This window comes from Bufo gargarizans, chromosome 2 (genome assembly GCF_014858855.1).
Source record: "Bufo gargarizans isolate SCDJY-AF-19 chromosome 2, ASM1485885v1, whole genome shotgun sequence".
Taxonomy (NCBI): Eukaryota; Metazoa; Chordata; class Amphibia; order Anura; family Bufonidae; genus Bufo; species Bufo gargarizans.
Window position 1 is genome coordinate 702,519,216 of NC_058081.1, and position 15,922 is coordinate 702,535,137.

General features: G+C 44.8%; 1 protein-coding gene across 2 annotated transcripts in view; it reads right to left on the minus strand.

The window, feature by feature from the left end:
* Nucleotides 1–2,005: 2,005 nt before the first annotated feature.
* Nucleotides 2,006–15,922, minus strand: part of LOC122929047 (rho guanine nucleotide exchange factor 19-like) — a 54,049-nt gene continuing 40,132 nt past the window's right edge. For both annotated transcript variants that reach the window (XM_044282488.1, XM_044282489.1), the window contains 8 exons: nt 13,810–13,939; nt 12,491–12,565; nt 9,166–9,255; nt 8,871–9,034; nt 5,500–5,658; nt 4,561–4,640; nt 4,231–4,335; nt 2,006–2,721 (listed from right to left, as the gene is read on the minus strand). In XM_044282488.1, the coding sequence (XP_044138423.1) occupies nt 2,564–2,721; nt 4,231–4,335; nt 4,561–4,640; nt 5,500–5,658; nt 8,871–9,034; nt 9,166–9,255; nt 12,491–12,565; nt 13,810–13,939 (961 nt within the window). In that variant the 3' untranslated portion in view covers nt 2,006–2,563. The remainder of the gene's footprint in view (nt 2,722–4,230; nt 4,336–4,560; nt 4,641–5,499; nt 5,659–8,870; nt 9,035–9,165; nt 9,256–12,490; nt 12,566–13,809; nt 13,940–15,922) is intronic.

Genomic DNA, 15,922 nt, shown 5'->3' on the forward strand with positions numbered 1-15,922 from the left:
CGGGCGATAAGGCTGCGAGCTGCAGTCAGTACTTGTATTAACAGTTTAAGTGAATGTTTCCTTATATGTGCTGGTGTAACATTAAGCAGGAAGGAAATGGGATCAGGAAGTATACTGCAGCCAAAAATATCACTCAAAAGAGCGCTGACTCTGGACCAGAAGGTGCGTATTAAAGGGCAGTCCCAAAAAATGTGGTGCAGCGTTCCCCTGGTTGTCCCGCATCTGCAACAGACCTCCGCGACTGCTGGATTCAACCTATGGAGGAGATCAGGAGTGTGGTACCAGTACATTAAAATCTTATACTGGTTCTCTTGAAAGAGAACTGAGATTGAAGACATCGCTGCTCTCCTCCATATAAGTCAACACAGTGCGTCTGGTAGAGTTCTCCCTAAATAGTCCTCCTATCGGACCATGTAAGAGTGTCTATGAATCCGTTCCGGGAAGGGGATCAACAAAATAGAGTAAATCTCAGATATCAATCCCTTCATAGGCACCCCTCTTCTACAAAGGCGCTCAAATGCCGTCGGGAGAGAGACATCGAACCCCGAGATGATAGATTGGGCAAAATGTCTAATCTGGTCGAGGAGGGAAGGTTCTGCACAGCGGAGAAAGGTAACAGGTCCCTAGTGAATGGGTCTGCAATATCTGCAAAGCGAAAGACACCATGCTGAAACCATAGTCTCGTAGCTGAAGTAGTGAGACTCGCTGGGAGTAGTGGATGATAGAAAAAAGAAGTCGTGGAGGAATGGCGGGAGATCAGAGGGAATCTGGCCATCAATATCTAACCCGCAAAGCCCCAGTACTTTCTCTAGAATTTATCTGAAGGATCATTGTAAGATCATCTGGAGACCTTAAATGAACCTAACTTTCCCCAAATCTCTGTTAGCCCGGGTTCACATCACCGTTTATTTTTCCGTTCTTCTGATCTGCGAGAAGAACAGAAAAATAAAGAAAAAAACTAATCCTGTATTTTAAGCATCCGTTATGCATAGTTATGCACATTTTCCATCCGTTTTAAGGTACTTTCACACTAGCATTATTAGAATCCGGCAGGCAGTTCCGGCAACGGAACGTATACAAACGGATAGCCTTTTTTTCCGGATCCGGCTCATCTGGTATCATCTGGATCAAAGCTCAAAAGAGAAAGTAGCTCCTCCTATATCCCGGCGCATGCACAGACCGGAAAACCGGATCCAGTGATGCGGCAATTTACGGAACACTTGGTACCAGATCCAGCATTAATACATCTCTATGGAAATTAATGCCAGATCCAGCAAGTGCGGTATTGTTCTGGGATTTTGGCCGGAAAAAATACAGCAGCATGCTGCAGTATTTTGTCCGGTCAAATACCGTACAAGGGACGGAAAGGAAGACATCCTGAGGCATACTGAACGGATTGCTTTCCATTCAGAATGCATTAGGACAAAACTGATGCGGTTTTTTATTCCGGTATTGAGACCCTTTACCGGATTTCAATTCCGGAAAAGAATAACGCTAGTGTGAGAGTACCCTTGGCCATTTTCCGTCTGAGAGCCATTATTTTAGATGCATGCAGGACTTTTTTTCCCTGTCTAAAATAACGGATCTCGGACGGAAATGGCTAAAGCGGATGGAAAATGTGCATAACTGAGCAGTGTCAGTTATTTTCTTTATTTTTCTGTTCTTCTGACGGATCAGTAGATCGGTAAAATAAACGGTGATGTAAACCCGGCCTAAGTGGAGCAGAAGGTTGTGCTCCACAGACATGAAGTGACCCTTGTCAGCCATTTTGGAGACTCTGAAGAGCAAGCACCCATTTTAGTATTTACAGGAATTTTTCAATTCTCCTTCTGCCCCTTTCATGTCTCCGTGTCTTGTGTTTGTTACTGCACATGGACATACTGTAGCAATGGAGACGCACCTCAAGGGATGCTAATACCTGCACCCTGAGGCACAGATCTGTAAGAAACGTTGAACAAATAACTAAAAATGAGTTGTTCTCAGGCCTAAGAAATAACACAGACACTCATCTGAAGAAGATTTAATTACAAGGCAGTGTAGAGCTATTTACAGAGTTCTCTGTGGTGTAAGAAGGAGATTCATTGGACCTCTTGCTAATTAGATTATATTCTTATGGTGTCATAGGGTCTCAGCCCACCCAACAAGGACACATTCGGCCGGAATATTCGATCCTTGTAGTACTGGCAAATTCTTGGCACTTCTGTCACTATCGTGCTGCAGGTTTTTCTACTGGGTGATCCCGAACAGACAGTGCCTGTGTCACTTCTAGGAAAGGTAATTTGATAGTATTCCTCATGCACCATAATGGTGGATTTTGGGAGAAGCAGATTACGTTTTCCATCCTTGGATCGGCGGGTAAATTGCAGCAGTCCTGTGTGACAGGTTGAAAGGCCACTTCCGTATCTCCACAAAGGTATAAGGGCTCCACAAGCATTGGGGGCCCCATGAGCACACAGGACTAAAAGTCCAACTACAGAAAGTCTGCTGAAATGTACAGGACATTAAAATATTCTATGCGTATACCACGACCCCCATTGGAACACGATAGTGAGGGGTCTCCGGGCTATGGCGGTTTCATCGCTAGTTTGCTAGTGGCATGCTTGATCCTCTTATTCTCCCGCAGGTTGCGCAGCCGAGCGTTCTTACTGGTGATTTCCTCCACATGAGTCGCTGGCACCCAACCCCTCTCTCCATCTGAAAGCCGAATACCTTCCATCCATCCTGCCAAAAATAGGACACACGTTGTGTGACTGCCCCATGCAAGAACATACAGTCATGTAAATGTCAACCTAGGACACAGGCAACTCTGTATCTTCTTAATTTTCTGAGATATCATATACTAAATGTCACTCCCATTATGCCTCAGGATGCAGAACGTATTTCATATTTTCTTTACAATGGGAGTAACTCCTGTGCTCCTTTGGAAAATATAACTACTATAATACTGCTCCTATGTACAAGAATATAACTACTATAATACTGCCTCCTATGTACAAGACTATAACTACTATAATACTGCTCCTATGTACAAGAATATAACTACTATAATACTGCCTCCTATGTACAAGAATATAACTACTATAATACTGCTCCTATGTACAAGAATATAACTACTATAACACTGCTCCTATGTACAAGAATATAACTGCTATAATACTGCTCCTATGTACAAGAATATAACTACTATAATACTGCCTCCTATGTACAAGAATATAACTACTATAATACTGCCTCCTATGTACAAGAATATAACTACTATAATACTGCCTCCTATGTACAAGACTATAACTACTATAATACTGCTCCTATGTACAAGAATATAACTACTATAATACTGCCTCCTATGTACAAGAATATAACTACTATAATACTGCCTCCTATGTACAAGAATATAACTACTATAATACTGCCTCCTATGTACAAGAATATAACTACTATAATACTGCCTCCTATGTACAAGAAAAAAACTACTATAATAATTCTATGTAGAAGAATATAACTACTATAATCTGGCCTCCTATGTAGAAGAATATAACTACTATAATACTGCCTCCTATGTACAAGAATATAACAACTATAATACTGATCTTATGTACAAGAATATAACTACTATAATACTGCTCCTATGTACAAGAATGTAACTACTATAATACTGCTCCTATGTACAAGAATATAACTACTATAATACTGCTCCTATGTACAAGAATATAACTACTATAATACTGCTCCTATGTACAAGGATATAACTACTATAATACTGCTCCTATGTACAAGAATATAACTATTATAAAACTGCTTCCTATGTACAAGAATATAACTACTATAATACTGCCCATATGTACAAGAATATAACTACTATAATACTGCTCCTATGTACAAGAATATAACTAGTATAATACTGCCCCTATGTACAAGAATATAACTACTATAATACTGCTCCTATGTACAAGACTATAACTACAATAATACTGCTCCTATGTACAAGAATATAACTACTATAATACTGCTCCTATGTACAAGGATATAACTACTATAATACTGCTCCTATGTACAAGAATATAACTACTATAATACTGCCTCCTATGTACAAGAATTTAACTACTATAATACTGTTCCTATGTACAAGAATATAACTACTATAATACTGCCCCTATGTACAAGAATATAACTACTACAATACTGCTAATGAAATGAGAGATTTTAATGCATTTAATCTGCTGTGATCTCTACCATCGCTTGTTTTGGCGGTGAGGCGGAGAATGTCAGCTTTCTCCAGGGTCAGCTCGTCATGCTCCTGTGCGGTATAACCCTTGATGCACTGCACTTGCGGGGCATCTAAAGGAAGAGAAAATTGATAAGACAGAAGGGAATGTTATGGTGGGAAAGGAGAACTGCAGACATTAAGCCTTGAGTTGCAAGGAGCAGACAAAGAACTGTAATTGTATCTGATTAAAAATGATCCATGTTTGGAATGTCAGGTTTATCGTCTTTAAATCAGACTGATTGTTTGTGTTCTCAACTGTCAAAAATCATTTCCCCATAATCCCCCTGTGTCCTCACCTTCGCCTTCTGTCAGGTTCTCGAGGTCACTGAATGGGTTTGAAGGACACATGGCTGAGATCCAGCGCTGTTTCTGACTCCTGCGGGGAGAGACAGCGAGATCAGTGATGCCTTATATCAGGCATGCTCAACCTGCAGCCCTCCAGCTGTTGCAAAACTACAACTCCCAGCATGCCTGAACAGCCTACAGCTATCAGCCTACAGCAGGGCATTGTGGCAGTTGTAGTTTTACAACAGCTGGAGGGCCGCAGGTTGAGCATGCCTGCCTTATATCAAATTACAGGGAACTTTTAAAAAGGTAAAAGGGGTACCCCGTGGAGCCCTCATGAAATGACCGGAGCGGCCGGTCACACATGCGGCTGCTCCATTCATTTTTATGGGAGTTCCAGAGATAGGTGAGTGCTGTACTCTGTTAGCTCTGGAACTCCCATAGAAATGAATAGCGCAGCCGCTGGCGTGTGCGACCGGCTTCTCCGGTCATTTCAGGTGAGTTGCGGGGCCCCCTTTGTCGTGATCGGCAGGGGTCCCAGCGGTAGGACCCCCACCAATCTAGTTTGGACAGAATAAAGGATAACTTTTACCAACTGGAATAGCCCTTTATGTTGGCCGTACACATTTTAGCCCATTTTATGGGTTGCCCTCCTCCCCCATGGGTGCTGTGGTGGTACTGCACCCAATAGTGTAGGAACACACTTAAAAAGTGATCGCTGTGAAGGTGACAAGTGGACCTGTGCATGTTAATAAGAACGTACAGTATACAAAGAACCTCCCAGTCATGTTCATCGATCAGTGTATAACAGGCGGCTGTGTGCTCCATGCCTTTTTTTTTAGCTACGTTTGTGGCAGCGGTGTCCTGATGATATTCCTCTGTGTACCCCATAATAATCACACCTGCACCCCATACATCATGTACCGCAGTGTGCACTCTCCCTCACTTACTCGCTCTGCGCCCGAAGTAGGATCTGGTGCTTTGGTTTCTGCTCGTGGCACAGATGGACGTGGAACACTTCCCCAGGAACCTCCTGCAGCTTCCAGCTCAGATCTGTCACTTTTAGGTCACACACCTGCGCATGCGCAAAGACGGCGAACCGGCCCAACCTGCAGAGAAAATGATCCGAAAGAAGGAATGTATTAACAGGAGTCTGTGATGAGGAAATACGTGAGATAACAGTGACCCCCGGACAGTCGGCATTCTGTATGGGGGGCTTAAAGGGGTTGTGCACTTTATTTTTTATTAGTTTTTTGGCAACCCCTCCCTCCACAGTAGACCTGTGAAAAGAAACATACCTGGCTCCTCCACTCCATGGCCGTGGCTGCTCCTAGTATTGAGCGAATTTATGAAAAATTTGATTTTGTTGCTTCGCCAAATTTCACAAAGACATTCGATTCGTGACGAATTACGGTACTTCATAACGAAGCGCATTCCTTTGTATATAGCGGTGGCAATGATGGGGAACGGCGATTGCGCCAGCCCCGCCATTGCTGCATTTGTCGCTGATCGTGGCATCTGATGCTACAATTGTGGGCTTTCAGGGGTTAATCCGGTAAAAAAACAAAACATACTCACCTTATCTAATTGCCTGCGGAGAGCATCATCATCATGCTGGGTGGGCGCGGTGACGTAATCAGTGATGGCGTAATCAGTGATGTCGTAATCAGTGATGGTGTCACCATGCCCCGCCAGTGCGCTGGTGTAGTGACGTCACACGTCACCAAACGAGATTTTGCGCAGTATCTTCACTCAAGATGGCAATGACGGCCTCTTTACGAGCAAATGGATGACGTGAGTATGTTTGTTTTTTTTGGCGCCATTTCAGGAACCGTTGATTAGTTACCACGAATCATGAGGAAATTCAGCTTCACTGTGAATCGAATATTTCCTGAAATTCGGATCAAAGTCTTCGATTCAATCAACACTAGCTGCTCCTCTGGTCTCTCTGGATGTAACCTTCCTGTTTGACGCTGCTGCAGCCAATCGCTACCTGCAGCAGTGACCAGCTTCCCGGTGAGTCACGTGACCCAAGGGGGGACAGTCGCTGACCGCATCAAACAGGAAGTTTGCATCCAGAAAGCCCAGTGGAGCAGCCGAGGCCATGGAGCCGAGGACCCGTGAGCTATCGCCAAGAAGGAGGTAAGTGTATGCTTTTGTTTGCGTCTTTTTGAAGAGGGGGGTGTTTGCCAAACCCCCTCCCCCTCAAAGAAGCACCGCTCCTTTAATATGAAACATTTCAGGTCTCCCTAACATGACTTTGCCCCAGGCTGTAGACATAGGTTTTCCTCAGACAGTAGCGGAATGATATTATCATATGGGGGGTATTTTTAGCTGTTGCTTAGTAACCAGGGCCTGCGGAGGACACGGGGACTGAGCGCTGACGTCACTGATTACGGCTTGTGCTGCTTTTAGCTCCTCACCTATTTAGGAACCTGAGTAAAGGAATATGTTGAAATGTATGAATCTGTCATGTAAGGGCCTCACAGCGGGGCTCCACACGACCCTCACTACGCTGTGACGCGAATCACGAGTCTGAAAGGCAAATATACGGATATTCGTGACTGGCGTGCAAGTGTGCCACATCTCCGGGACAGGAGCTTGACTGCACACCTCTGAAGTCGCTGTGAATTCCTGATACTACCTAGGGGGGGCCCTTTTATTTTTCAGGGCTCCTTTGGAAAATAAAAGGATCAACCTGATTGGTCATGCTGTGGGCAAAGAAACCAACCAGTCAAATTCCTCCTTTTATTTTCCAAAGGAGCTCTGAAAAATGAAAGGATCAATCTGATTGGTTGCTATGGGCAACTAAGCCAGTTTTCCTATGCACCAGTTTTAAGAAATCTCCCCCTAGTCCAGTTGAAGGGACTGGCTGTTTAGTGATGGGGCCCCCTGATTATGGTACCCATGGAAGTTTTACTTTGCACCAGTTTTGACAAATCTCGTCCATAGAATTAATTCCTTTGGGGGAAATTTAGCAAAACCGGTGCAAAGAAAAACTGGCTTAGTCTCCCATACCAACTAATCAGATTCCACCTTTCATTTTTCAGAGCTCCTTTGGAAAATGAAAGGTAGAATCTGATTGGTTGCTATGGGCAATGAAGTCACATTTCCTTTCCACCAGTTTTGATAAATCTTCTCCTAGGTCTCCAACCTTACCAAGACTCCTTCCGCTTATCGCGGCTCCTCTGCTTGGTCTGTGGTTTCGAGATAATCTTCTTCTTACTGGTGGTTTAAGGTCCCTTTAGAGGGGACGATACAGCGGACGATTGTTCCTCCCCAGCAAACACCTGCTTGTCCGTGGAGGAGATCTCCTCCACAGTATGGGGAGCAGTGATCGCTCATGCCATTGCTCGTCCCCACACAGACTCGTTTGCTGGCAGCAGAGCGTGTTTAGACAGCACAATCTGCCGCCGGAGAACAATGATTTTTGCATCCGCACAAATGATCTATTGCACGACGAAGAAGCGTTTTGCTCGTTCACTGGTTAATCGGCGGCACTTTTACACCGCCAGATAATCGCTCATATGAACGCTTGTTATCGCTTATCTGGTGGATTCTCAGCCAGTGTAAAGGGCCCTTTAGTTACTTGTAGTTTATTCATTACTGTGATGTAATCATCTCTTCGTGAGATAATTACACCTCAATTCCTGCTTATATACAGCAGCCAATCTGAGCAAGCAGAGCTGCAGTATAAATCATGGGAACAGGAAAGCATCCCAATGCTCTAATTACACAGGAAATGGATTTGACACAACCTCAGACTCCAACAGACCATGAAACGAAACAGAGCTAAAAAACTGAAAATACATTGTAGGTACGGTAAGTATCACCCATGGGGTAGTGGCTTCTCCAAGACTGGGAGCTCCTTTTCATATGTGCAGGCAGGGTGCGGGGGGTCAAAAGAAGGACTCACCTGTCACCAGCGCTCTGGTTCTGGTGCCGGGCTATATTCTTCTCTGCCTCCGATCCCCACTGGACCTGTGACGCACGGTCTACACACACGTCACTGCTCAGTGGCCTCAGTGGTGGCAGTTGTTATGTGCCGTGCCTGCCATGTCACTGCTGAGGACCACTAGCCACGGAGGCTGCTAGCAGTGACATGTGTAGACAACACATCACGGGTCCGACAGGGACCAGAAGCAGAGGAGAAGGGAGCCCAGTGCCGGAATTGGATCGCCAGATGGCAGGTGAGTGACTCCTGCATCTCTTCTGCCCCTATGAATAAGGTTTCCAGGTCTCGGAGTACCCCTTTAAATTGATTTCAGCTAGAATTCCATCACAATTATTCCGTACATGGTGCCAGCATGCCTGCACTTACTCTTTCTTCCTGGAGAGCAGGAGGCAGTCATTGAATAGATGCAGATACACAGGTTTCGGGCAGAGTTTAAAGCGTGATCCGGCTGTGTTCGGAATCTGCATGTCCAGTTCTGTCAGTTCCCCGTGCTTCACCAACCAGCGAGACTGCGAGATCAGTGGGAAAATCTGCAAAGAGACAAGGATATAAAGTCCCAGAGTGATTAATGAGCGGTGCAGAGTGATGTAACAGTCCTTCCGTTTTACCCTAGGCGGTTTTCCTCCACCACAGTCCGCCCACAGCGCACTCATCTCCTCACCTTACTTTCAAAGTGAATCTTCTTGTTGAGATGAATGAGCTCCTCGGTTCTCTTCATGGACTGGACGCTGGAATTGCACTCCATCACCAACTGCGCAAGAAGAGGCCGCCATTAAATACACTGCAGTCTTCCCTCTACATCTGCTTCGAGTAGGAAAATAAATCCACCCAGAATCTGTAATTCCACTGTTAGGCCTCATGCACACGAACGTATTTCCTTTCCGTGTCCGTTCAGTTTTTTTGTGGATTGTATACGGAACCATTCATTTCAATGGGTCCACAAAAAAAAGGAAGTTACTTCGTGTGCATTCTGTTTCCAAAGCGGAATGGAGACGGAACGGAGGCAAACTGATGCATTCTGAGCGGATCCTTTTCCATTCAGAGTGCATTAAGGCAAAACTGATCCGTTTTGGACCGCTTGTATTTTTTTTGCAGATCCGTTTTTTGCAGACCGCAAAATACACAGTCGTGTGCATGAGGCCTTAGTCGGGTATTCCAGGCGAAGAAGAAATGGAAAGGTGGCCGGGCATGTCTGTGACTCTATCCATTCACTTCTATGGGAGTTACTAAAACAGCCAAGCAAGCTGCGGCATAGGTCGGGGCTATTTGTACCAGGTTCAGATTCCAGAGGTGGACATCCCATTATGTGGTTATACCATATGTGTCTATATGTCTAAGGCTACTTTCATACACGCGTTTTGGGCGGATTCGTCATGGATCTGCAAAAACGGATCCGTTACAATAATGAAACCGCATGCATCCATAAATGGATCAGTTTGTATTATCTGTATCTTAGCCAAGACGGATCCGTCATGAACTCCATTGAAAGTCAATGGGAGACGGATCCGTTTTCTATTGTGCCAGATTGTGTTAGAGAAAACGGATCCGTCCCCATTGACTTACATTGTGTGCCAGGACGGATCCGTTTGGCTCAGTTTCGTCAAGCGGACAGCAGAACGCTGCAAGCAGCGTTTTGGTGTCCGCATCCAAAGCAGACGAAACGGAGATAAACTGATGCATTCTGAGCGGATCCTTTTCCATTCAGAATGCATTAGGGCAAAACTGATCCGTTTTGGACCGCTTGTGAGAGCCCTGAGCGGATCTCACAAACGGAAACCAAAACGCCAGTGTGAAAGTAGCCTAAGGTTGGAATACCCCTATAATTACATTGTGATCAGACATGAGATCCACACCTTATACTACAGGAGCAGCTATTCATCTAATACTGCTGACAACCTGCCTGTATATCATGTCTGAGAGGTTGTCACAGCCCCGCCCCCTGTTACTGACATCACTGATATAATATAATTACATTGTGATCAGACATGAGATCCTCGCACCTTATACTACAGGAGCAGCTATTCATCTATTACTGCTGACAACCAGCCTGTATATCATGTGTGAGAGGTTGTCACAGCCCCGCCCCCTGTTACTGACATCACTGATATAATATAATTACATTGTGATCAGACATGAGATTCTCACACCTTATACTACAGGAACAGCTATTCATCTATTACTGCTGACAACCTGCCTGTATATCATGTCTGAGAGGTTGTCACAGCCCCGCCCCCTGTTACTGACATCACTGATATAATTACACTGTGATCAGACATGAGATCCTCACACCTTATACTACAGGAACAGCTATTCATCTATTACTGCTGACAACCTGCCTGTATATCATGTCTGAGAGGTTGTCACAGCCCCGCCCCCTGTCACTGACATCACTGATATAATATAATGACACTGTGATCAGACATGAGATCCTCACTCCTTATACTACAGGAACAGCTATTCATCTATTACTGCTGACAACCTGCCTGTATATCATGTGTGAGAGGTTGTCACAGCCCCGCCCCCTGTTACTGACATCACTGATATAATATAATTACATTGTGATCAGACATGAGATCCTCACACCTTATACTACTGGAGCAGCTATTCATCTATTACTGCTGACAACCTGCCTGTATATCATGTCTGAGAGGTTGTCACAGCCCCGCCCCCTGTTACTGACATCACTGAATATAATATGAATTAGTTTATGATCCTGACCAGTCATGTTTTATCATGTATATTTAAAGGGTAGCTCCATCTAATTCCTCTTCTTAGTCTTTAGGGCAGGCATGCTCAACCTGCAGCCCTCCAGCTGTTGCAAATCTACAACTCCCATAATTCCCGGACAACCTACATCTATCAGCCTACAGCAGGGCATGTTGGGGGTTGTAGTTTTACAACAGCTGGAGGGCCACAGGTTGAGCATCCCTGCTTTTTAGGGTCATCAGAACAGAGAAAGAAGGGAGAAAAATAGAGGAAAATGATGCTCTTTTATTATATTTATTCTCTTTTGCCTTTGGTGGAGATAAGCTTATTAATATACATAAGGTGGCACCTCGCCTTCAGCCATGTCCTGGTCTTTTTCAAGCCTCCTTAAACATATGGGTCCTCATTAACCTTCCTCCTTCATGTCCCGCTTCTCCCTGTGATGGGACTGCTTTATAATACTATAGTGCCATAGCGTACTAAATGACTGCCATCTGCTGCACACGGGTGTCCAGGTGGGCCCCACATGTTCAGCAGAGCTGCCATGTCAAATACAACCCCCTCTCCCAATACAATCACACTCGGGTGTCACATCTCAACCGCCTGTCACCTCCAGAGTAACCAGTCTACAATACACGTGATGTGTACACAGAGGCAGATGTCAGCACTGATGAGTCGTCTAACTAGTATGTTCTTCCCGTGTTTGTATGAGCTTCCCCTTTCTCACCATAAGGCCTCATGCACACGGCCTTGTTTTGGTCCGCATCCGAGCCGCAGTTTTGGCGGTTCGGATGCAGACCCATTCACTTCAATGGGGCCGCAAAACACTCCGTGTGCTTTCCGCATCCGTTGCTCCGTTCCATGGCCCTGCAAAAAAAATATAACCTGTCCTATTCTTGTCCGCGCTTTGCGGACAAGAATAGGCAGTTATATTAAAGGCTGTCCGTGCCGTTCCGCAAATTGCGTCGTGTGCATGAGGCCTAAACCTGCGTCACTGGCTACATATGAAATTCTCCCCAGCATGTTAATGAGATCAGTAGATTAGACAAGGATGATGGGAGTGATACACTGTGTGAGATAGGTTGATTAGATTGTGAGCTCTTGAGGACAGACACTGATGTTACAAGGAGGAGCTACATGCATTGGTCTGTTGGTAGCTGCATGTGCTGTATACAAACCATCTGTGCAGATCTTGAGGGCCACAGCTTGATTACACGGCTGTCTTATTGTTTTACATCATTTTTTACGTAGCACTATTAACCTGTAATGGTTCTTGTTACCTTCTTGAGTTCAGTGAAGGCTTGGCTCGCCGTTTCTTCATTGTGTGACCCGGGGGCCGTGTGTTTCAAGATGTTCTGTGGAGATATAGGGACAGGACAATTTAGAATTAGGGAGGAGGGATCGTGTGTTAAAAGAAGTCTGTCACCAGGAAGTTCACTGATAGCCCCGGCACTATGCCTTGCAGGGCTAGCTATGCTGAATGTTAGGACACTTTCACTCAATCCATATGCAAATGATCAGTGGGTAGGCTCATGCCACTTTGTGCACCCCTGCCTCTCTCTTGCTTTCTCTACCAGCCCTTACCTCTTCTTCTTGATTGACAGACTTAGGTTCAAGCACAGTCATCTCACCTGGTCCTGTCAATTAAAAGAGAGGAGCTGGCAGAGGAAGCAGGAGGAGCAAGGGTGCAGAGAGTGGCTTGGGCCCGCCCTCAGTGCACTTAACTGCTCATTTGCATATCAATTAAAAGTACTTTGTCTCCAGAATGAAGCAATGCATTGCTAAGTGAAATGCATCACTACATTCAGCTGATCCAGCCCTACAAGGCATAAAAGTGAATTTCCTGGTGACAGACCCTCTTTAAATATCTGCTAGGAAAATATCTTTCATTTCACAGTTATATTCATCTATCCTACAGCTAGCCGCTCTCAAACCTGAAATGGCTCATAACAGTGAGCAATAGATTACCTTCTACTTCCAGAACCACATCCCTGAGGATCGACGACACATAAAGGGGTTGGCCCATCTCGTACAATGGGGGCTTATTGCTCACATATGCCTCCAGTGTCTGAAAGGTGCGGATCCCATCTCTGGGACCCATACCTATCTCTAGAACGGAGCCCACAAAGTGAAGGAGGGCGCACTGCGCATGCACAGCAGCTCTCTATTCATTTCTATAGATCTGCCAAAAATGGCCGAGCGCTGTATTTCTGTCAGCCCATAGAAGTGAATGGAGCAGTGGCCGCGCTTGTGCAGTGCACTTCCTGTTCATTTAAATGGGAATTATGAAAATAGCCAAGCATGCTGCTCGGGTATTTTTGGCACTCCCATAGAAATAAATGAATGGTGGGCATGCATGCATGGTTCGCTCTCCTTCAGTTTTCTGGCTCTATTCTAGAGATAGGTGCGGGTCTCAGAGGTGGGACCCGCACCTATCAACCATTGGGGGCACAACCTAGCAATATGCCCCCAATATATGAGATGGCCCAATCCCATTAAAGAGAGTTTCCTTTCCTTAATGCTACCTATATTCCATAAAGAAGGGACACTTATGAGGTGCCCATGCCCAGAACATACCCGGGTACATCCAATCACCTACCTCTACCAGCATCTTCAGACGCATGATCCTCTGGAAGGGCAGGATGAGGAAGGATGTCAGGGGCAGGCGCTGGCAGACTTGATCCTCTTCCAGTTTGACCAGGACACCACGGAAACGAGTGTTCTCTTGTCTGGAGGAGAAATATATACCATACAGTACTGTACATTGTATACAGGGCCATGAGCTGGTTGGCTAAGGTTAGTTATTCTATATTCATTCCTTAACATTGAAATTGCAACACCAGGGGCAAGCCATAATGGTATGCCAATCAAGGAAGTAGGAGGTGTCCCTAAGATCTGCAGATGATCACATTTTCAAGCAACTAGCTCCAATCTGTGGCATGTAGGAGAGGCATAAAAGCCAGATTAAGAGCAACGTTTTTTAGCCACTGGAAACCTCAAAGATGCCTTTTGTTCATCGATGTGCACGTGCCAGTTATTGGCACTTGTCACAAACTGAGACGGACAGAAGTCTTGCACTGAGAGAACTTAGTTTATCCCTCCGTCAGATCAATACGTGCCTAAGCCGAGAGATTTAACTTTTTGTGTCCCGGTGGTTGGGAGAACAATGACGAACTGGAATGACAGAATTAGGTGTACAGGGGTGTGACATGAATCTTTTTTTTCTTTGAACTCAGAACCCCTCGCCTTTCTACCCCCCCAACCAATCCCCCCAATTCCGGTATCAGCTGCATCTTTATCTCATAATATTGTTTACTCGCACAAATTCCAGCCACGGCTCCCATAGCTTCTTATATTTGAGGGGACAACCTCTTTTCTGGAAGACCGCTTTCTCGTATACAAGCATATTGTTAATTTTACACTGAAATTCTCTGGGTGTCGGGGGGGTCAGCCTGAATCCAATGTACAGCTATCAATTTCCTAGCCACATATAGCAAGCGGCCTATTGCCACCCATCCGATGTAAGAAAACCGGTGTCTTGTACACTCTATGAATAACAAATAATTGTGATAGTTTTCCACTTTCACTCAAAGAGGAAAGAGGTACCACTTCTAGTATATCAGACCATTGATCTTTCGAAATTGCGCCTACGTCTTGTTCCCATTTTTGCATCCTGGTCAATGGGTGTGATTCTAGGTATTTAACAACCTATACACCATGGATATCAACTCTCTCCTCCCGAAACTATAAAGTGCAATGCTGTATCCCGCTGTGACACCATAAGACCATTCTTGATCATAGTGTTATAATTCCTGGAAGCTAATAAAAGCTCTTAACACTCCAGCCTCCAGGAGGTGTCCCATTCTTGTCACTCCCCTCTCCTTCCATTCATCAAACCCTGTCAGCGATCCGAATTCAGACAAAACTGGGTTACGCCATATTGGGACATATTCTGTAATTCCGGAAACCACTCTCAAGTGTTTGATATTCCGCCAAACCGTATGCATTTTACGTCGTATGGGAATTTCTGACCTCCCATCTAGTCCCTCTAGTAACATCATTAGATCCCTGCCTTTCAGATGATGTCTAAGAATCTGGCTAGTTATATCCATAGACCCCAACTCTATCCATCCTTTAAAGTGTTGACTTTGGGCCAACAGAAAGTCTACCCATGGATTGGGAATCCCTAAATATCGAGTTCATTTTGTTAAACCTGTCCCTTGGCAGCCAGATCAGGGCATTATGGAGAACATCTAAAAGCTGCAGCATCAATACCATCTTAAGAAGGTTCGTCCTCCCCACCACTGACAAGTAAAGTTTACACCAGGCCTTAACTTTATTGCGAAATTTTGTTAGTAGTGGGGTAAGATTTAATTCCTCAAAATCCTTAATTTTAGCAGATATGTTAATACCTAAATATTTAAATGTCTCTACACATGGGATATTTCTGTCAGTTATCACTGGTGATCTTGGCTGACCATCTATGAGCATTAGTGCAGATTTATGCTAGTTATTTGTTAAACCAGACAACTGCCCAAACCTATCAATAAGAGACATTACAGCAACTAGTGATGTAGATGTGTCACCCAAAATCTGCAGGGTGTTGTCTGCTTACATCGCCACCTTAATGTGTACTGTTAATACATAACACCTTAATATGTATCTGATTCCAAACATTATTTTTTTGAGGAATATAAAGAGGAATAAAAACC